The sequence below is a fragment of the Hemitrygon akajei genome, chromosome 28, assembly GCF_048418815.1.
Source record: "Hemitrygon akajei chromosome 28, sHemAka1.3, whole genome shotgun sequence".
In the NCBI taxonomy this organism is placed as follows: Eukaryota; Metazoa; Chordata; class Chondrichthyes; order Myliobatiformes; family Dasyatidae; genus Hemitrygon; species Hemitrygon akajei.
The window spans coordinates 21,166,308-21,189,249 of record NC_133151.1 but is presented as its reverse complement, the minus strand read 5'-3'; the positions used below and the strand labels follow the sequence as shown (position 1 = coordinate 21,189,249).

The window sequence follows — 22,942 nt, the reverse complement described above, 5'->3', positions numbered from 1 at the left end:
GGCAGATCAGCCTTTACATGGAATTGTGGGTGAGAGACTAAGAGAGAACACACTGGAGGGTTTATCCAGTGAGACAGTGTGAATAGAGCTCAGGATAAGAGAGGTGCATTCACTGACGGAGTTGTGCTACAGGCCTCCCAAATGCCAGCAGGAGGTAAAGAAACTGAAATGTAGCAGGGAATGAAAGATGTAAAAGCAACAGGGTCATTGTAATTTCCCCAATTTTGACTGGGACTCCCTTAGACTCAGGGGCTTAGATATCACTGCATGTGTTAGAAGAATACTGGGATGTTTGATGATCTGGGCCTGTACTCACTGGAATCTAGAAGAATGAGGGAGAATCGTATAGAAACACATTGAATGTTGAAAAGCCTAGATAGCGTTGATATGAGAGGATGTTTCCAATAATGGAAGAATCTAGAACCAGACCACACCCTCAATACAAAGATGCCCCTCTAGAATAGAGATGAGTAATTTCTTTCGTCAGAAGGTGATCAATCAATGCGTTTCTTTGGCATGAAGACAGTCAGTAGGGTCTCTTTCGCAAAATGTTCATTTATATTCAGAGGCCTGGGTGGACGAGTTTTTTCAGTAAATACGGTCGGTTCCACAGGGTAAACGTACCTTTGTAGACAGTCAGAGACCTGTGTAGCTGTACCGCGGAGAACATTCTGACAGGCTGCATCTGTCTGGTGTGGAGGGGCTACTGCACAGCACCGAAAGAAGCTGCTGATAGTACCCAGGACATCTTTAGGGAGCGGTGCTCATAAAGGCAGCGTCCATTATTAAAGACCTCCAACACCCAGGGCATGCCCTTTTCTCACTGTTACCGTCAGGCAGGAGATACAGAAGCCTGAAGACACACACTCAGCCATTCAGGAACAGCTTCTTCCCCTCTGCCATCCGATTCCTAAATGGACATTGAAGCTTTGGATAATACCTCACTTTTCCAATATACAGTTTCTGTTTTTGCACATTTTAAAAATAATCTATTCAATATACGTTACTGATTTACTTGTTTTATTATATTTACTATTAATTTTCTCTCTCTGCTAGATTATGTATTGCATTGAACTGCTGCTGCTAAGTTAACAAATTTCACGTCACTTGCCGGTGATAATAAACTTGATTCTGAAATGTAAAACGCAAATGTTATTTTTCTGTCAGGCGATGGGAATCGCTCATGAAGCAACGAACAGGCGATGTTCCCGCCTTCTGCACACCGGAACGGTCCGGGGTCAACCCGCAATGTGGAACCCAGACAACGCGGTTCTGGGTGATGAAGAGCGGAGTCGTTCAGTGGTCGGAGATTAAATTCTCCCTCTCGGGGCTGACTCCGGAAATTCATTTCACGACTCTGCGCCTAGTGAACCCGCTGACTCTCTGCAAGGGGAGAGAGCTACATTCGGTCGGCTGAGAGGGGAAAACGAGCCGGTTTCCCTGCAGATTTATATCGGTTTCTTTCGCGGAAGAAACATGTCGAGACATTGACAGATGCAGGATATCAAACGGACCGAAAGCACCCGCCGCTCAGCCCTTCCACAGATATTGTGAGCGGCTCTGAAAAGAGCCTTTGGGTAAATAGATTCAGCTTACGTCACTTCACTTACTGGCAGCGCCGGTTTTCTTGGGCAACAGGACGGCCTGGATATTGGGTAACACACCGCCCTGAGCGATAGTCACCCCTCCTAGCAGCTTGTTCAGCTCCTCGTCGTTGCGGACGGCCAGCTGCAGGTGCCGGGGGATGATGCGGGTCTTCTTATTGTCCCGGGCCGCGTTGCCGGCCAATTCGAGGATTTCGGCCGTCAGATACTCGAGCACAGCAGCCAGATAGACCGGGGCACCGGCACCCACCCGCTCAGCATAGTTGCCCTTTCTTAGGAGTCTGTGAACCCGGCCGACCGGGAACTGCAGTCCAGCCCGAGACGAGCGAGATTTGGCCTTGGACCGAGCTTTGCCAGCGCCGCCTTTTCCACGTCCAGACATTTCCACAGTCACTATATTACTCCAACGAGTATGAAGGAATGTTCAACCCGCCCCAAAGCGACTTTTTATACCCTCTTTGAGAATGCAAACTGATGTTTGTGATTGGTGTGATCCTGTTTATTCTCATTGGTGAAGTAAAATGCTCCAATCGAAGAGCTGGTTAATCACCAATCAGCAGTCCGTAAAGGTAGAAGCGCGGAAAATAACTGTCTCCTCCCCAAAGTGCACTGAAATCTGGAAAAAAGCCCGCCCAAAAATAAATCTATTGTTCAAATGTATTTTCAAGTTAAGTAATTGCAGATCTGTTTTAAGATTGGGTCTTCGCATTTCCCTCTGTTACTGAAACCGGGCACATTTGATTTAAGTGTAGTTGATATTGGACTGGCTGGGAACTCAATTCTCTAATTTCTTTCAACCCGTTACGGAACCGAATAAAACTGACCCTCAGCTTCTGCCCGCGGTCGGTCTCTGTGTGAACGTTATCAGGTTATGGAAAACGGTTCTTCTCAAACTTTGACCAGAGTCTAGTCTGCAATTTTATAAAGTTATTATATGAAAGAGCCATTAGAAGGAAATCTGCAGATGCTGGAAATTCAAACAACACACACAAAATGCTGGTGGAACCCAGCAGGCCAGGCAGCATCGATAAGGAGAAGCACTGTCGACGCTTCTCCATATGAAAGAGCCATGATGTCTTTCAGGCTCGAGTTGAAATGGGATTCAGGAGTTACCCAACTGGAACCAATAAACTCCTGAAGCCACAAATAAAACAACAACGGCAGCAATCCTCCGCTTGGCATGGATACCGAGTGGGACGGACTGATGGGGAAGCGGAGGGGGGTAACAATTCCTTGTCAGTTCAGTGGGAGCTTACTAAAACCGCGATTTAGCTGTTGTAAAAGTCACCAGACATAAAGTATGTGTAATTTATTACCTAAATGCTAGTACAACTCTTTCATTGAAATTGTGAGTGGCTCTTAAAAGAGCCATTGTGTTTTCGATCATCTCACTGGGGAGCTTTACTTGGAGCTGGTGTACTTGGTCACCGCCTTTGTCCCTTCGGACACGGCGTGCTTGGCCAGCTCCCCGGGCAGCAGCAGGCGCACGGCGGTCTGGATCTCCCGGGAGCTGATGGTGGACCGCTTGTTGTAATGGGCCAGGCGGGAAGCCTCGCCCCCGATGCGCTCGAAGATATCGTTCACGAACGAGTTCATGATGCTCATGGCCTTGGAGGAGATGCCTGTGTCGGGGTGAACCTGCTTCATCACTTTGTAGATGTAGATGGAGTAACTCTCCTTCCTCAGCCTCTTGCGTTTCTTACCTGCCTTGCCCGCTGATTTAGGCAGAGCTTTCTTGGCGCCCTTCTTCGGAGCGGATTTCGCTGGCTCAGGCATCTCCTCTGACCGTTTTAGACCCAGAAATAAGCGGAATCGGCCGTGAGCACGAATTAAATAGGCAGCACCCAGAGCAGTATGCTAATGAGGGATGGGAATGCTTTGGATTCCCAATGGCTATTCGAAGAAAAGATTCATGCAGTCAATTCATTTCACTGGATATCTGTAGAACACATTCAACCAATCTGAACTCTCTCTCCGCTGCCCATTGTCGTTTTGGCTAACACCGTGGACTGGGAACTGGCGCTGATCTGGTGAGTTGCCGCTGCCAGTTAATTCGGCAGGAAGGAAATCTAAAATACAAAATGGACTATAAAGTACAGGCGCAGTATTTGGCCATTCGACCCATGGTGTCCGCTAGAAAAGCAGATGGAATGAGAAAAACACACACTTGATAATATGAAACGTTTCTGTAATGAAACAGGGCAGCAGGAGATCGAAGGCCAAATTGTCATCATGAAAGACATATTTCTGAGTGAGGTTGAAAGCCGAGTTTGTAGTCATATCGGAGACACAACATTCACAAAATATAAACATACTGTACAGAATTATAGACAGAAGAGAATTTGAGCAAGAATCTCCAGACAGTCCTTTGCTGTGTAAAGTGGTCAAAGTGGTGCTGTACTGTGGTGTGATGTGGTTTCTCCAGGTTTATTAAAGAACACAATGTCTGTCCCTGTCAGTCTCTGGTACAGTGTGAGGGTGTGGGGTTCATTCTGTACCTGTCAGTCTCTGGTACAGTGTGAGAGTGTGGGGTTCATTCTGTACCTGTCAGTCTCTGGTACAGTGTGAGAGTGTGGGGTTCATTCTGTACCTGTCAGTCTCTGGTACAGTGTGAGAGTGTGGGGTTCATTCTGTACCTGTCAGTCTCTGGTACAGTGTGAGAGTGTGGGTTTAATTCTGTACCGGTCAGTCTCTGGTACAGTGTGTGAGTGTGGGTTTCATTCTGTACCTGTCAGTCTCTGGTACAGTGTGAGAGTGTGGGGTTCATTCTGTACCTGTCAGTCTCTGGTACAGTGTGAGAGTGTGGGGTTCATTCTGTACCTGTCACTCTCTGGTACAGTGTGAGAGTGTGGGGTTAATTCTGCACCTGTCAGTCTCTGGTACAGTGTAAGAGTATGGGGTTCATTCTGTACCTGTCACGCTCTGGTACAGTTTAAGAGTGTGGGGTTCATTCTGTACCTGTCACTCTCTGGTACAATGTGAGAGTGTGGGATTCACTCTGTACCTGTCAGTCTCTGGTACAGTGTGAGAGTGTGGGGTTCATTCTGTACCTGTCAGTCTCTGGTACAGTGTGAGAGTATGGGATTCATTCTGTACCTGTCAGTCTCTGGTACAGTGTGAGAGTGTGGGGTTCATTCTGTACCTGTCAGTCTCTGGTACAGTGTGAGAGTGTGGGGTTCATTCTGTACCTGTCAGTCTCTGGTACAGTGTGAGAGTGTGGGGTTCATTCTGTACCTGTCAGTCTCTGGTACAGTGTGTGAGTGTGGGTTTCATTCTGTACCTGTCAGTCTCTGGTACAGTGTGAGAGTGTGGGGTTAATTCTGCACCTGTCAGTCTCTGGTACAGTGTAAGAGTATGGGGTTCATTCTGTACCTGTCACGCTCTGGTACAGTTTAAGAGTGTGGGGTTCATTCTGTACCTGTCACTCTCTGGTACAATGTGAGAGTGTGGGATTCACTCTGTACCTGTCAGTCTCTGGTACAGTGTGAGAGTGTGGGGTTCATTCTGTACCTGTCAGTCTCTGGTACAGTGTGAGAGTATGGGGTTCATTCTGTACCTGTCAGTCTCTGGTACAGTGTGAGAGTGTGGGGTTCATTCTGTACCTGTCAGTCTCTGGTACAGTGTGAGAGTGTGGGGTTCATTCTGTACCTGTCAGTCTCTGGTACAGTGTGAGAGTGTGGGGTTCATTCTGTACCTCTCAGTCTCTTTACTTCACCCGTCCCCTTTCAGGATTCACCTCACACCTTGTTTTCTCTCTCCCCTACCCCCAACTTTTAAATCTACTTTTCAGCTTTTCCTCCCCAGTCCTGCTGAAGGATTTTGGCCTGAAACATTGACTACTTTTTTCCCTATTGATGCTGCCTGGCCTGATGCGTTCCTTCAGCATTTTGTGTGTGTTGCTCGGATTTCCAGCATCTACAGATTTTCTCTTGTTTGTGACACTATGTTGTATATTGGTATCTGAGGGATGATGTATCTGGTTACATTGAACTACTCTGAATGGACTTTGCAGCAGAGCATCTAGAGCAACAAGACCAGACCATTGAATCCAACTCTGGGCTTGTGATAAATATGTAACTTCTCTCGAGTCTCTGTGTGAGGGTTTGAATGGTGTGTATTGTGCAGCAACATTCGGGCTGATGGAATTGAGAATGATTTTGACTGTAGATATGTAACCTGTGTTTCCACAGTGATCAGTGATGGGGCCTCTGTCTGATTAGATTAAAATACTCACGGGCTGATCAGATCACTGATGACATGAATGTTGGTGCAGTTGTGGGTGTTGAGGAAGGTTATCAAATGGACAGAACTGGATGTAGACCAGTTGGGAACAGGGATGGAGAATTATGGAACAGAGTTTAATCTGGACGTGTGAGGAGTTTTACAGGTCAAATGTTGGAAGAAACTCTACAGTAAATGGCAACACCCTTAGGAGCACTGATACACTGAGGGACCTTGCTGTGTCTGTACATATCATCCTGCAAGTGACATTGAAGGGAAATAAACTGCTAAGATCAAAGAGGGGGAACAGTGAGAGGATTTGGGGGTGTGTGTCTGTGTCGGGTAATGTAATGGGTGGAAATGTCCATAATTAACGACCACCGACATTGAGTTGTGTTTCTCTTTAAGAAGCTGGACTGATGTTATGATGCAATTACGTGAAGTTTTATTTAAACTGTTTTTACATTTCAGTGTTTGGAGGACAATAAATGAGTTATGGTGTTCCTTGAACAGAAAATGTCTCATCTCATTTTATTTGTGAAAACCCAGAGTAACGTACTGGGTAACAAGTGACCTGTAGCTTTCACACCGCAAGAATACCGCACTGTCAATCTGCAACGAGAAAGCCCGATCACATTCTCTTCAGGTTCAATGGCATTGTTGACTCTGAGTTTACCACCGTCAAATGCCAGCAGGGTCACAATCAGCAGAACCTCTTACAAATCAACCCTGTAAGTATTGTGTGTCTTCGGAGGTCTGTGGGACTTACCCAGAATATGAAGCTTATATCGATGGAGAGAGACAAACTGAGCCAAGTCACGGCTTGATGGGCAGAGAGGAAAACAGAATTTGATGTTGTTTCCTTATGTCTGAACTCTGGCCGGTTAGAAGTGTTGTTCCTCCAAACAGTGTTCAGTCTCACTGTCACAGAGTGACATCAGACATCAACACAAATACTGAAATAATCTTAGCTGAAATGTTGTCTTTCACCTGTTGATCTTCTTTGCAAATATTTCACAGGATAGAAAAGGCAAAGAATTTCTGCCTGAGAATCTCAAACACAGCAGTGTGTCAGGTCTGCTGTGTCTGCCAGTTCCCCAGCATTTGAAGGCCACCAATCGTTGAATGTGAAGGAGGAGATGGTTGAGAAGACAGCACACCAGTCTGAGCAAGGAGAACCCCAATACATGGACAGGTCCTTGATCTGACCTGATAAATGGCCACAGAGTTGATACCAGTGTGCTGACATTCACCACCTCTCATTTTGCCAGGGATTCACAAGGCCACTGAACCTGCAGACACACAGCCAGTTCACACTGGGAGAGGCATTTTACCTGCTCCGTGTGTGGGACGGGATTCATTCAGTCACATGAGCCCATACAACACCAGTCAGTTCACACCAGTGAGCAGCTAGACTTGGCTCAGCTGTCTCTGTCTCTCAGTGTAGCTTCACACCTGTTCCGAGCGTGGGAAGAGATTCATTCAGTTCACCCACTTTGTGAGGCTCCAGTGAGTTTATCATACATAGAGGATCCACTTCGGTCTTGTGTCAGCAAAGAAATTTACTCAGTCATCCCACCTGCTGAGACACTGGCAACTTCACATCAGGGAGGAAGTTGAAATAAGCTCTAGGTGAACATTTTAACCATCATGGTGACTGAATCTAGTTGGAAGTTCATGTGACACTCTTCGTGTAATATTCAGCAGATACTGCAGCTGTTCATCACACCCAGGACGGAACCCTGGTCACTGAGCATTGGAGGGTTGTTCTGCTAATGTTAGTCTGAAAATACACGGGCATTAATACTGTGGATCTGTGACAAATTAATCAGCTCTATTTCAAATCCTGTGTCTCAGGTGCTTCCTGCCTGTCACACAGCTAATGGACAGTAGAGAGGCCACTCAGTCCATCTGGTACCTGCTCATGATCCTATTCCACACCAGAGCTTTCAAATCCATCTCTGCTGTTCACCTCTCACTCACCATATAATATTCAGTTTGCAACTGGTCACCAGTCTGTGGATGAAGAGGTTTACTTTGAATTAAATCAATGACATTCTGAAAACTGCAGAAGATGAATTCACTAGGGTTTTGTCCCAAATAGTCTTCATTCCTCACAGCTCTGGACCAAGGATGAAGTCTTGTGTGGTTAAAATCTTCCTGTCCTCCTCTATTCATTGTTTTGGGTCATTTTCACTGATTTTGAAGGGCTGTGCCTCACACAGCCGTGCTGTTGCAATACAACGCTCTCCTCTAAAGAATGACAGCAGAATGGTGGATAAATATTTGATAGAGCAGAAACAAGAGGGGTCAGCACAATGATGGCCTTGGGGCTCCATATGTGATGGAGGCTCGAGTTTATGGGGAAGTAGAAGAATCAGACCAGGAGGATGAGGCTACAAATGAAAGTTCAGCAACATTGGCAAAGTGATTGACAGAAAACAGAGGTTTATGTTTGCAAAATGCTGGAGGGACTCAGTGGCCCCGGCAGCATCTATGGAGAGGAATAAATAGTGATTATTATGGGACAAGACACTTCATTCTATCTAGACTGTTTATTCCTCTGCTTAGTATCTGCTGACTTCCTGCAGTACTTTGTGTGTGTTACTTTACAGTTTATCCGCAGCATTGCTGAACCTCAAGTTACATATCTGCATTTCTAAGTGAGTGGGACTTACAGTTGACATTTTGGGCCGGGATTCTTCAGAAGGACTGGGGAGAAAACAATGAGGAGTAAATTTTAAAGGTGGGGGAGGGGAGAGAGAAACACAAAGTGATAGGTGGAACTGGGAGAGGGAGAGATGAAGTAAAGAACTGGGAAGTTGATTGGTGAAAGAGATACAGGGCTGGAGTAGGGGAGTCAGAGAGGAGAGAACAGAAGTCCATGGAAGAAAGAAAAGTGGGGAGGAACACCAGAGGGAGGTGATGGGCAGGGAACGAGAGGGAAAAGGGGATGGGGAATGATGGGGGGGGGGGGGGGGGAAGCATGACAGGAAGGTCAAGAAATCGATGTTTATGCCATCAGATTGGAGGCTGCCCAGAGAGAATACAAGGTGTTGTTCCTACCTGAGTGTGGCCTCATTGCAACCGTATAGGAGGCCATGGATTGACATTTCCATTGAGTATATTGTTTGTGGAAGCTCGCTGTGTTGAAGTAGCTGGGTGAGTTTTCTGCATTATAACATTGACTGCTTTTGGGACATGTGGCACTTGCCCCCTCAAATTAATCCAGTATGTTAACACCTCCCTATTCCAAAATATAATTCAACTACTCTATTACCGTACATTCCATAAATTTACACAAATGGGACATTTAACTAGAAGGATCCAACTGGGGTTTCCCAGGTTTTAGAATAGACGTTACAATTGTGATTATCCATGAGGACGGAAGATGGCCGTTAACTCCAATTATGATTCACAAAATGTAATATTATCTCAAGAGAGTTGCTGGCCATGTGTCTAAACATACAGTAACATGGATCATCCTGTCCTGGAGCAGTCTGACCTGTACTATTAATAGTTTTCTTAAATTCACACAAAGCAAACCTTACATCGCTATCATTGCTACAGCTGGATTCCAACACATTGAGTTATTCTCTTAAAGCTTTATCTCTACATTGTTGAGTCTCTTCATTATTTTGATAATGAATTGCAGCAAATGACCGAGCCAGTACTCAGCCTTCTCTCTTTCAGTAACAATTATATTACCTTCTTCCATCAATACTGAGTACCCTATGAATCCCACACCCCCATTTTCTTAATCATTCCCCAAATATCTCCAAGTTTAATAGTCCTTCCAATACTCTCACAATATGACCTCTAGTAAATCTTTTTCACAAGCTTCATTACCTTCCTCACCACGGCCTGTGATCTGTTACTCTTAATAAGATCACGCGGAGAGTGATACTTCATAACTTTCCAAAATGCCACATTTCTCTCAATAATTGCCTCAGCACACTCCTCCATACACCATGGTACAGCCTTTCTCCTATTAATGCACTTCTTAATATGAATTTCTTCCACCATCGTTTGATGATTAATGTGACCTTTCTTTGAATAAATCCACATCATCCTCACCATTCAGTCCAGACAGACGTTCTGTTCATCACATAAAACATTAAAACTTCTCCCGATTTGCTTTACCAAAGTTCCACCTACTGAAAGTGGCCTCTTGACCCCGATATAAATCTAAACCCAGACTTATAAATAAATCACGCCAAATAACGATATAATTCTGGAAGGAAGAAATTAATTGTGTTAACAACAGGTTTCCTGAATACATACAACTTCAGATAAATTTGATAAATCAGAAATCAACTTGAAGTCTTGATCATTAGAAATCAGGCTTCTGGAAAAGCGCGCAGTAGCCCTTCTTGTACCGCCTGCAGTAATGTAGCGGGGCGTTTATGATTGGTGACACAGTGCCTTATCTGATTGGACAGAAAATACTCCAATCAGAGAGCTGCTTTTTCACCAATCAAGAGACAGAAACGGTAGAAGCGCGGAAAATAACCGTCCAACTGCCGAAATAAACTGAAATTAGTAAAAGACCGCCAAAGAGCCTTTGTTGCTGAAATTAAACTACAACAGGTTTGTTTGTCGACCCTTTACCCCCGTTAATGAAGTCCAACACATTTAAACCAAGTGTAGTTAATATTGCGATGGTGTCTGGGAATTTAGTTCACCGATTTCATTCAATTGATGAACGATTGGAATAAAACAGATTCTCAGCTTCTGTTCGCGATCGGTCATTGTGTAAACTGTCAGTTTACCAACGGGTCGCCCTTCAGAAAGTGGAGCTTTAAACAATACTCTGAACGAACCGTGAGTGTTCAGCTCTCGCGTTGGAATGGGGTTAAGAGAAGTAACCAAAATGTGACAAAGCTTAATGAACCGCATTCCCCACAGTAATTATACCAGAAACAATAATTAGTGTCACGTCAGAGAAATCTGATGACAGAGAGGGAAATGATGGGGAACGGGTGCTTAACGATTCCGTGCCTGTACACAGAAATGTAACAAAAAATCGGGATTATACTGAGCAGCGGACAGCAAGTTCTGATTGACGGAGGTAAGATTCTGAATGAGCTCAACAAGAAATGTCCAACTTTACCTCAAATCCATGTCTCAATATTTAGTAACTCTTTTAATGAAACCGTGAGTGGCTCTTAAAAGAGCCTTTGATTTTCGGGTTTGTTTTGTCAGCAAACTTGTCTTCACTTGGAGCTGGTGTACTTGGTCACCGCCTTTGTCCCTTCGGACACGGCGTGCTTGGCCAGCTCCCCAGGCAGCAGCAGGCGCACGGCGGTCTGGATCTCCCGGGAGCTGATGGTGGACCGCTTGTTGTAATGGGCCAGGCGGGAAGCCTCACCCGCGATGCGCTCGAAAATATCGTTCACGAATGAATTCATGATGCTCATGGCCTTGGAGGAGATGCCGGTGTCGGGGTGAACCTGCTTCATCACTTTGTAGATGTAGATGGCGTAACTCTCCTTCCTCGACCTCTTGCGCTTCTTGCCAGACTTGCTCGCCGGTTTGGCCAGAGCTTTCTTGGCGCCCTTCTTGGGAGCGGGTTTCGGTGGATCAGGCATTTCTCGTCGGTTTCAAACACAATAATAAGCAGAAGCTGTCCGGAGCGCGGATTAAATAGGCAGCGCTCAAAGTGGTATGTTAATGAGGATGGCATTCCCATTGGCTGTTTGGAGAAATTAATCACCAATCAGAACGCTGGGGGATGGGAAGCGGCGCCAATGTGTGGCGGTTACCGCTGTCGTTTAATGCGGGAGGAAGTACAGAAGGGCAGAGACAGGCGGGGGTGCGGGCTGAAACTGAAAAGGGAAACGCAAATTTCAAAAGCAGAATGAAAATAAAACCAGATGAAATATTGTAAAATTAAACACTAAGCCGTTTAGTTCATGATACAGGCAGGAGAGCGAAGGAGAGATTTGGACATTTCAATGTAAAGTTCAAATCGAGTTTATTTATGCACAGGTGAGAGGAACAACGTATTTGTAGCAGCATCACAGACACATTGCATCAGACACAACATTGACCAGAAACACTGGAATTAAATATGAATTATACCAACATATTCAAATAGACAGAGGACTATCAGAACAAAATCAAAATAACAAAGAGATTATGCGGGCAGTGGGAGAATCACCCCTCTTGTGCTTCTTCATCTCGTTTCTCTAGATTCAGTGGCACGCAACGCTGCCACTTTGATCCGGCCCATGCCTTCATTCACCAGGCCCAACACTTGCCTTTATTGGATCTTCCTCCTCCTTACACTAGTCATCGGGTTTGTGGGGTTGTGTGCCCCCTTGGACCTCTGGATTAGGTTTGAAGGTAGGCCTGGTGGATGTATATATGCTGGGAGAGATAAGGCTGTAGAGTTTAGTATGGTGAGATATGTGGGGCTACGGTGGATGGGGTAGTGTAGTGGAGCCACACAGTGGCTGATGCCTTTCATTATCGTGGTTCAGCACCACTTGGCTTAGGGAACCGGGTGTGCAAAGGGACACATCATCAATAATACAACTTAGGGTCATTGGGTGTTTCGGGTCTTTAATCATGAGACCATTTTGCCCAGGCGACCCAGCCAGGGTAGATCAGGCCCGGTTTGTGTTTATCCCAGGAAGCAAGATAACAAGAGGCATGTAATTCTGCATGTTGCATGATTTCCTACCTTGTTACTTGGCATTAATTTGACCATCTGGGGAGTAGAATGTTCTGAGGCCTAGTAATCAGGCTTTAGCTCCAAGTAAGGTTCAACTTCCCTACATTAAATTTACACCAGTCTTTATTTATGCCTGGTGATGCCTGGGATTGCATGGGTAAAATTAACAGTGTTTACTGCAGTACAAACTAGTGATTAATGTTGGAATCCATGATTCCAAAACACAAAAATCTCATAACAGTGTTTACTGCAGTACAAACTAGTGATTAATGTTGGAATCCATGATTCCAAAACGCAAAAATCTCAAATCCAGAAGTTTTTGTGCTGACATGACATCATAAATGGGGAATTTTACCCCGGATTAAATGGCTTGTCTAATGAAGAGCGTTTCACGGCTCTGGGCCTCTATTCACTGGAATTTCGAGGAAAGAAGGTTACTGAATTGAAACCTATCCAATAGTGAAAGGGCTTGACTGAGTGGATGTGGAGAGGACATTCCCTGTGGTGGGAGTGTCTAAAACCAGACCACGCAGCTTCAAAATAGAAGGGCATCCTGTTAGAGTGGAGATGAGGAGGAGTTTCTTCAGCCAGAGAGTGGTGAATCGGTGGAATTTTTTGCCACAGGCAACTGTGGAGACCAAATCACTGGGTATCGGCAGAGATTGGTGCTAAGAGGAAAAGTTGATCAGTGATGATGAAATGGCAGTGCAGGCTCGATGGGTCAAATGGCTGAATTCTGCTCCTAAATCTTATCGTCTTATGGACTTACTTAGTGACTAAAATTCTCCCTCAGCTTTGACACAACCCAGCACCTGAGGCTCCAGATTACTTATATAAGGAATACAGATGTTCTTTGTTCTCTGATTAAAGAAACAGCATCTCATTTCCATCCTGAATGCTTGTCACCTCACTGATCAACAGACACAAAATGCTGGAGGAAGTCAGCAGGCCAGGCAGCATCTATGGGAAAGAGTAATGAGTCGATGATTCAGGCCAAGACCCTCCAGAATCTGAACAATGTCTTGTGTTTGGTTTTCCTTCGATCCTTTCCTACGTGACTGGATAACATAACCCATCCTCCAATCCTCTGCCACTACTCCTGCCCGAGAAACGCGCAGAGAGACAGAGGCGGGGAGGTGAGGGGAAAGAGTCAGAGTGACAGACAGGGCCGAAACCGGCCTCTCATCTTCCAGCTCCGTCTTCACTTTACTACACCCGGCAATTTCCAACGGTTTATCTCCGAAACACAGAGCTCCAGAGAGGGGAAACAAAACTCCCTCACACACCACGTACACAGTGAAGGATTTCTACTAAGTTACTGGCTGTCGGACTTCATGCAATCAGAATACAGTGTGATTGGCGCAGGATTAATTTCAAATCGCCCGCCAATTTCAGAGCACCCAGCAACGGTGCTTGATTACTTTTTTATATTATTTACCATTAATTGCATCACGGATTCTACAATTTTAGTTTCATTTAATATATAATTACCTCAGTGAAGATTTAAATGGATGATTACAGAATCGTTTCTCTGAATGAGGGAACTGATTTCTGTCCGAGACGGACGAGGGGATGATGATCGATCTTAATGCATTCAGAGCTTCTGCCGTAATCACCGACAGAAAAGGCAGAATCGCAAACATATTTCAAGCATAAAGGATTAATCTGCTTCAAAAGTAACTCAGCAAAATATATCGATAAAAATAATTGACAGGTTGTGGACACGGCTCCCTCTGTGAGGCGGTGGGTGGATCTTAGAAGAGCCTTTGTGTTGTCGGGAGGAAGTGGGAGTTTTTCAGCCGCCGAAGCCATAGAGAGTGCGGCCCTGGCGTTTCAGAGCGTACACCACATCCATGGCAGTGAACGTCTTGCGCTTGGCGTGTTCAGTGTAGGTGACCGCATCCCGGATCACATTCTCCAGGAAAACCTTCAGCACCCCGCGGGTCTCCTCGTAGATCAGACCCGAGATCCGCTTGACGCCGCCACGGCGAGCCAGACGGCGGATGGCCGGTTTGGTGATGCCCTGGATGTTATCACGGAGCACTTTACGGTGCCGCTTGGCTCCGCCTTTGCCCAGTCCTTTGCCTCCTTTCCCTCTGCCGGACATGATGCTACTTCACTCGGGTCGCTGCTCAGTGACAAACCGACTGCTGCTGTCTCCTTTTATACACAGCGCCCCGACCTGCCCGAGAAACGCGCAGAGAGACAGAGGCGGGGAGGGGAGGAGACAGAGTCAGAGTGACGGACAGAGCCGAGAGCGGCCTCTCATCGTCCAGCTCCGCCTTCACTTTACCACACCCGCCAATTTCCAACGGTTTATCCTAACCAGGAGGTTTGTTAGTGTCACTTGGCGGAATTTGCACTGGAGTAGCAAGTGGGAGAATGTATGTATGACAAGACAGTCTGCAAAGAACGAGAGCCAATGTCAGGCCAATGGTGGAACTGATGGGCTGAAATGAGTTTATTTAAACATTAGGAGTATGTGTCAGATGGACAGGGCTGGCAGCTCAACATTCCTGGGTTTGATTGTTTTACATGTCAGTGGGGGGTTAAAAAGTGCAAAGATTACACAACTGGGAATGTCACAGCAAACTGGAGGGTTCATTTACAAAGGCAAACTTCAGTTACACTGACGGGATTATTGAATTGCCCCTCCCCAGTAACAAGTGGGGGACTTTATCTTCCATAGAATTGACTGCAACTTGCTTATTGCTAAGATATTCCAGACTGGTTCAGCGAATCTGAGGAGTGTTTGAAACATTATGTAGAGCCCAATCAGAGTTCAGAACAGACGGGAATTAGTTTTTTCAGAAATGAACCAGGCCAGCTGACAGCTGAGAGTCAGTGAATATTTTAGGATCTTATATTTCTCTTACTTATGAGTAAGAATAAAATTAGATCTTGTACGAAGGTACTAAATCTAGTACTAAATGAAGGGCAAGTTAGAATGCAGTAAGACAGAAGCCAAGGGGCATTGATTGGGAGAAGCCACTGTTAGACAAGTCCAGGCCTGACATGTGGGATTTGTTTAAAGACCAGCAGATCCGAGTTTGATATTGAGGTACAGGATTTATCCACATTTGAAAAGGCTTAGGGACAATCAGCATGGTTTTTTGTGGGCAGATCACGCTTGACAACATTGATCGAGGGTTTGGTGGTGGTGATACAGGTTATAAGATACAGGAGTAGAATTAAGCCATTTGGCCCATCGAGTCTGCTCTGTCTTTTCATCTTGGCTGATACATCTTTCCTCTCAGCCCCAATCTCCTGAACTTCTCCCTGTATCTCTTCATGCACTGACCAATCAAAAACCAATCAACCTCCACCTTTAATACCTGAAGACTTGGCCTCCACAGCTGCCACCTGTGGCAATGAATTCCACAGATTCACCACTCTCTGAAGAAATTCTTCCTCATCTTCATTCTAAAAGGATGTCCCTCTCTTCTGAGGCTGTGTTCTCTGGTCTTAGACACTCGCATCCTCTCCACATCAACTTTATCAAGGTCTTTCACCATTCGATAGGTTTCAATTCGTCATCCCTCATTGTTCTAACTTCCAGGGAATAAGGGCCCAGAGCCATTAAACACTCTTCATATGACAAGCTGTTTAATCTTGGAATCATTTTTGAGAATCTCGTTTGAAACCCATCCAGTTTCAGCTCATCCTTCCAAAGATAAAGGGCCCAAAATTGCTCCCAATACTCCAAGTGAGACCCCAGTACTTTATAAAGTCTCAACATTGCATCCTTGCTCTTATATTCTAGTCCTCTTGAAATGAATGCTAACATATTTGCCTTCCTCACCACAGACTCCACCTGCAAATTAATCTTGAGAACCAGCACAATGAATCCCAAATCCCTTTGCACCTCATTTTAGACAATAGGTGCAGAAGTAGACCATTCGGCCCTTCGAGCCTGCACCGCCATTCTGAGATCATGGCTGATCATCTACTATCAATACCCGGTTCCTGCCTTGTCCCCATATCCCTTGATTCCCCTATCCATAAGATACCTATCTAGCTCCTTCTTGAAAGTATCCAGAGAATTGGCCTCCACTGCCTTCTGAGGCAGTGCATTCCAGACCCCCACAACTCTCTGGGAGAAGAAGTTTTTCCTTAACTCTGTCCTAAAGGACCTACCCCTTATTCTCAACCCATGCCCTCTGGTACTGGACTCTCCCAGCATCTGGAACATATTTCCTGCCTCTAGCTTGTCCAATCCCTTAATAATCTTATATGTTGCAATCAGATCCCCTCTCAATCTCATTAATTCCAACGTGTACAAGCACAGTCTCTCGAATATCTCTGCAAAAGACAGTCCGGATATCCCAGGAATTAACCTTGTGAATCTACGCTGTACTTCCTCTATAGCCAGGACGTCCTTCCTTAACGCTGGAGACCAAAACTATACACAATACTCCAGGTGTGGTCTCACCAGGGCCCTGTACAAATGCAAAAGAATTTCCTTGCTCTTGTACTCAATTCCCTTTGAAATAAAGGCCAACATTCCATTAGTCTTCTTCACTGCCTGCTGCACTTGCTCATTCACCTTCAGTGACTGATGAACAAGTACTCCTAGATCTCTTTGTATTTCTCCCTTACTTAACTCTACACTGTTCAGATAATAATCTGCCTTCCTGTTCTTAACCCCAAAGTGGATAACCTCACACTTATTCACATTAAATGTCATCTGCCAAGTATCCGCCCACTCACTCAGCCTATCCAAGTCACCCTGAATTCTCCTAACATCCTCATCACATGTCACACTGCCACCCAGCTTAGTATCATCAGCAAACTTGATGTTATTCTCAATGCCTTCATCTAAATCATTTATGTAAATCGTAAACAGCTGTGGTCCCAATACCGAGCACTGTGACACCCCACTATTCACCACCTGCCATTCCGAGAAACACCCATTCACCGCTACCCTTTGCTTTCTATCTGCCAACCAGTTTTCTATCCATGTCAATATCTTCCCCCCCAATGCCATGAGCTCTGATTTTACCACCAATCTCCTATGTGGGACCTTATCAAGTGCCTTCTGAAAATCGAGGTACACTACATCCACTGGATCTCCCTTGTCTAACTTCCTGGTTACATCCTCGAAAAACTCCAATAGATTAGTCAAGCATGATTTGCCCTTGGTAAATCCATGCTGGCTCGGCCCAATCCTATCACTGCTATCCAGATATGCCACTATTTCATCTTTAATAATGGACTCTAGCATCTTCCCCACGACTGATGTTAGGCTGACAGGATGATTGTTCTCTGTTTTCTCCCTCCCTCCTTTCTTAAAAAGTGGGATAACATTAGCCATTCTCCAATCCTCAGGAACTGATCCTGAATCTAAAGAACATTGGAAAATGATTACCAATGCATCCGCAATTTCCAGGGCCACCTCCTTTAGTACCCTAGGATGCAGACCATCTGGACCTGGGGATTTGTCAGCCTTCAGTCCCATCAGTCTACTCATCACCGTTTCCTTCCTAATGTCAATCTGTTTCATTTCCTCTGTTACCCTATGTCCTTGGCCCATCCATACATCTGGGAGATTGCTTGTGTCTTCCCTAGTGAAGACAGATCTAAAGTACTTATTAATTTCTTCTGCCATTTCTCTGTTTCCCATAACAATTTCACCCAGTTCATTCTTCAAGGGCCCAACATTGTTCTTAACTATCTTCTTTCTCTTCATATAACTAAAAAAGCTTTTGCTATCCTCCTTTATATTCCTGGCGAGCTTGCGTTCATACCTCATTTTTTCTCCCAGTATTGCCTTTTCAGTTAAGTTCTGTTTTTTTTTAATGCTATGCAATCTCTGACTTCCTTTGTCAACCACTGTGGCCCCTTTCCCCCTTTTGAATCCTTCCTTCTCCGGGGGATGAACTGATTTTGCACCTTGTGCATTATTCCCAAGAATACCTGCCATTGCTGTTCCACTGACTTTTCTGCTAGGATATCCGTCCAGTTAACTTTGGCCAGCTCCTCCCTCATGGCTCCATAGTCTCCCCTGTTCAACTGCAACACTGACACCTCCGATCTGCCCTTATCCTTCTCAAATTGCAGATAAAAACTTATCATATTATGGTCACTACCTCCTAATGGCTCCTTTACTTCAAGATCGCTTATCAAATCCTGTTCATTACACAAAACTAAATCCAGAATAGCCTTGTCCCTAGTCGGCTCTCGTACAAGCTGTTCCAAGAATGCATCCCGTAGGCACTCTACAAACTCCCTATCCTGGGGTCCAGCACCAACCTGATTCTCCCAATTCACCTGCATGTTGAAATCCCCCTTAACTACTGCGACATTACCTTTGCCACATGCTATTGTTAACTCCCTATTCAACTTGCACCCAATATCCATGCTGCTGTTTGGTGGCCTGTAGACAACACCCATTTGGGTCTTTTTGCCCTTACTGTTCCTCAGTTCTATCCACACAGACTCTACTTCTCCTGATCCTATGTCCCCCCTTGCAAAGGACTGAATCTCATTCCTCACCAACAGGGCCACCCTACCCCCTCTGCCCACATTTCTGTCCCTACGATAGCACGTATACCCTTGTACATTCATTTCCCAGGTGTGATCTCCCTGCAGCCATGTCTCCGTTATCCCAACAACATCATAGTTACCCATTCGCACCTGAGCTTCAAGCTCATCCGCCTTATTTCTGACACCGTGCATTCAGATATAGAATTTTTAGCCCATTTCTCCTCTCTCTGTTTAAATTGCTGCCTATTGTGCTTAACCCAGCTCCCTGAACTCCCATCGGGCTATACGCCCCTTGAATTTTGTTGTCCTTCCTAAATTTACTTATTCTTTCTGCACATTTAACTCCATGTTCCATCAGACCATCTCCCTGTACATGTGTCCTCCTTATCACCTTTCTCTACTACACACTTAATATTCTGGAACCATGTAGCCCCCACCTGCCCTTTATTTTTCATCTCGCTATCCTCTCTCGCATTCTGGATCCCTGCCCCCTGCAAATTTAGTTTAAACCCCCTCCCGAGAAGCACTAGCAAACTTTCCTGCAAGAATGTTTGTACCGCTCCAATCCAGGTGTAAACCGTCCCGTCAGAACAGATCCCACCTTCCCTGGAACAAAGCCCGATTATCTAAAAACCTGAAGCCCTCCCTCCTGCACCATCCTCTCAGCCACGTATTAATCTGTATAATCCTTCTGTTTCTTGCCTCACTCACACGTGGCACAGGTAGCAATCCTGAGATTGTTACCCTGGAGGTCCTGCCCTTCAGCTTCGCACCTAACTCCCTGAACTCCCTACGCAGGACCCCCTCACTAATCCTACCCACGTCGTTGGTCCCTACATGGACAACAACATCTGGGTTCTAGCCCTCCCTCTGAAGAATAACCTGCACCCAATCTGAGATGTCCCGGACCCCAGCACCAGGGAGGCAACATACCATCCGAGACTCCCGATCTTCCCCACAAAATCTCCTATCCACCCCCTTGACTATAGAATCCCCTATCACTATCGCTCTCTTCTCTTCCCTCCTCCCCTTCCTAGTCGAGGGTCCAACCTCAGTGCCAGAGACAGGACCACTGCAACTTGTTCCTGGTAGGTCATCCCCACCAACAGTATCCAAAACAGTATACTTATTGTTGATGGGAACGGCCACAGGGGTGCTCTGCTCTCTCTGTTTGCTCCCCCAGCCTCTCTTGACTGTCACCCATTTGCCTAGCTCCTGTCTTTTCGGTGTGACTACCTCCCGATAACTCTTATCTATCTCTGCCTCTGCCTCCCGAATGATCCGTAGTTCATCCAGCTCCTGCTCCAATTCCCTAACTCGGTCTGATAGGAGCTGCAGCTGGATGCACCTTTTGCAGGTGTGGTCATCAGGGACAACTGTGTTGACCCTGACCTCCCACATACTGCATACGGAGCACACCACTGCTCTAACTGTCTCCGCCATTACCTGATCCCAGATAAGTACCGTAGATTCCGGACTACAGAGCGCACCTGATTAAAAGCCGCTGGCTCTAATTTTAGAAATAAAATCAATTTTTTACTTGTACAGGCCGCACCGGATTTTAGGCCGCACCGGATTTTCGGCCGCAGGTGTCCCACGTTGTAATATGAGATATTTACACAGAAAGATATTACACGTGAGGATTTTTTAACTTTTAATTAAATCCATATGGTAACAAAAACAAATACATATTGCAAATGCTTTTTTTCGAACCGTGCCCGTAACGCGGCTACTTTTAAATACGTTGCGTATACTTCTTTACTGAACAACATTCCAATATCTCCTAACGACTGGTAAAAAATATATATACTACAGCCTACCAGGAAAAGTTATTGATCACCTTTAACTTAAAAGCAGCGTTCGCTCAGATCCAAAGCCGCTCGCGTAATGCGCTCCCCCCCTCCTTTCCGTTTATCGCAAACGGCATTTAAAAGCAGCGTTCGCTCAGATCCAAAGCCGCTCGCGTAATGCGCTCCCCCCCCTCCTTTCCGTTTATCGCAAACCGGCATTTTCCCACAAGACACCGCGAAACCGGGTGTGACGTCATAGCATCCCGCGATGTAGTACAGAAAACAAATATAGTTAAAACTCTTCTAACTTTAACTAGAAAATGAATTACTAAGCGAAAATATTATAAACTAAGTAACTGCCATAAGGCAGCACAATGCTTCGAGTGTTTTCCATGTTGATGAGGGTGAGTACAAATGACTGATTTACAATAATTTAATTGTGAAAGTGCGCTTGATTTATCGTACAATTTCATTGGACCTCTGTGAACTACTCATCAATTTTATTGGTCTACTGTTATGAGGCAAAATGTTTACAAGGCGGCATGAAAAAAAATCATGCATTAGCCGCTCCGGATTATAGGCCGCAAAGTTCAAAGCTGTTCAAAATGTGGGAAAAAAGTAGCGGCTTAAAATCCGGAATCTACGGTAAGAATAAATGAAAAAAGTACCTACTGACCTTACCTTTTTAACCTCAGCAAGCACGTACTCAGGCTCACTGATTTCCTCTCACCAAAGTCCCCTTGCGCCGAAGCCCGCTGAGCCAAAGCCCAGCACTCTGCTCCCACGCACTCTGCTGCCCGCTGCTAAAAGTGGTCCTTTTTTTAAACCCTGCACTCGCCGCTGACATCACTCTCGCCTGAGCAGTTTTACCTTCCTCCTCAGGTACTGTCCAGGTAGGTCCGACAGTCTCGGCCTACCTACAACGGCTGATCCTCCGATCCCCCGATCTCCAGTCGTCTGTCGACCTCCAGCACTCCTTACTCCCACTCCGCTGCCCGCACCAACACTGCCCGCTGCTAAAGGTGGGCCTTTTTTCTGTATCTTTTCTCCAATTAGAAAATAGTCAACCCTAATATCTCTTCAACCGAAGTGCATGACCATACACTTCCCAATTCTGTATTCCATCTGCCACTTATTTGCCCATTCTCTTCATCTGTCTGTCTTTCCCTATTTCCTCAAAAATACCTGTGCATCCACCTGTCTCTTCATATCATCTGCATATTCTGCAACAAATCCATCAACTCCATCATTCAAATCATTGACATATAACGTAAAAAGAATCAGCACCAACATCTTGGTGCTTGATGACGGCAAGACTGTGGACATGATCTCTATAGACCCTAGTAAGGCATTTGAAAAAGACCCGTGGGATTCAATATAAATTGCTATTTCAATTCAGAAATGGATTCCTCATAGAAAGCTAAATAGTGCTGGAAGTCCATGAACAGTGGTGATCCACGAGGATTGATGCTGGGAATTATGTTGTTTGTGATATATATCAATGTTTGGATGAAAATGTTGATGGGTGGTTTACAAGTTTACATGTGACAGCAAGATTGGTGGAATTGTGGACAGTGTAAACATTGATCAATGCACTCAGTGGGATATAGATCACAAACAGATATGCAGAGAAGTTGCAGAAGCAATTTAATCTGGGAGGGAATGCGGTTTTGCACTTTGGGAGGTCAAATGAAAGAAGAAAGTATAATGTTAATGATTGACTCCTTCCCAGCATTGGTGTAAAGAGTGATCTTGGGATCCAGGCACATAGTTCACTGAACGTGGCTGCACAATGGGATAAGGTGTACAGAACGCTGGTCCCGACTAGTCAGGGTGTTGAGTAAGGGAGTCGTGTATTAAGACAGGCACACAAACGTACAGGGAATGGACCATGTCCAGGTAGGCGTGTTCAGCTCCTTCAAGTCAGTATTTAGTTGATGCACCATTGGCAGCAATTACAACCTTGAGTCTGTGTGGATAGGTCTCTATCAGCTTTGCACATCTGGACACTGCAATTTTTCCCCATTCTTCCTTACAAAACTACTCAAGATCTGTCAGAATGCATACAGTTTGTGAGTGAAAAGCTCTTTTCAAATCCAGCTACAGATTGAAGTCTGGACTCTGACTTGATGCTCTTTGCATCATCAATGGGGACGGGAGAG

General features: G+C 45.4%; 4 protein-coding genes across 4 annotated transcripts in view; all 4 read right to left on the bottom strand.

The window, feature by feature from the left end:
* The window catches only part of LOC140717755 (uncharacterized), a 56,238-nt gene extending 54,238 nt beyond the window's left edge, over nt 1-2,000 (bottom strand). The window contains exon 1 of the mRNA XM_073031470.1: nt 1,607-2,000. Coding sequence (XP_072887571.1) covers nt 1,607-1,986 — 380 coding nt within the window. The 5' untranslated portion in view covers nt 1,987-2,000. The remainder of the gene's footprint in view (nt 1-1,606) is intronic.
* A 900-nt stretch (nt 2,001-2,900) lies between these two features.
* On the bottom strand, nt 2,901-3,382 carry LOC140717480 (histone H2B 1/2-like). The gene has a single exon (XM_073031059.1). The coding sequence runs from the start codon at nt 3,378-3,380 to the stop codon at nt 3,006-3,008; it is 375 nt and encodes a 124-aa protein (XP_072887160.1). The 5' UTR covers nt 3,381-3,382; the 3' UTR covers nt 2,901-3,005.
* Nucleotides 3,383-10,950: 7,568 nt separating this feature from the next.
* On the bottom strand, nt 10,951-11,438 carry LOC140717753 (histone H2B-like). Its single transcript, XM_073031468.1, has one exon. It carries the CDS (start codon nt 11,414-11,416, stop codon nt 11,042-11,044), a length of 375 nt encoding a protein of 124 aa, XP_072887569.1. The 5' UTR covers nt 11,417-11,438; the 3' UTR covers nt 10,951-11,041.
* A 2,861-nt stretch (nt 11,439-14,299) lies between these two features.
* LOC140717848 (histone H4-like) lies at nt 14,300-14,611 on the bottom strand. Its single transcript, XM_073031570.1, has one exon. It carries the CDS (start codon nt 14,609-14,611, stop codon nt 14,300-14,302), a length of 312 nt encoding a protein of 103 aa, XP_072887671.1.
* Between the last annotated feature and the right edge of the window lie 8,331 nt (nt 14,612-22,942).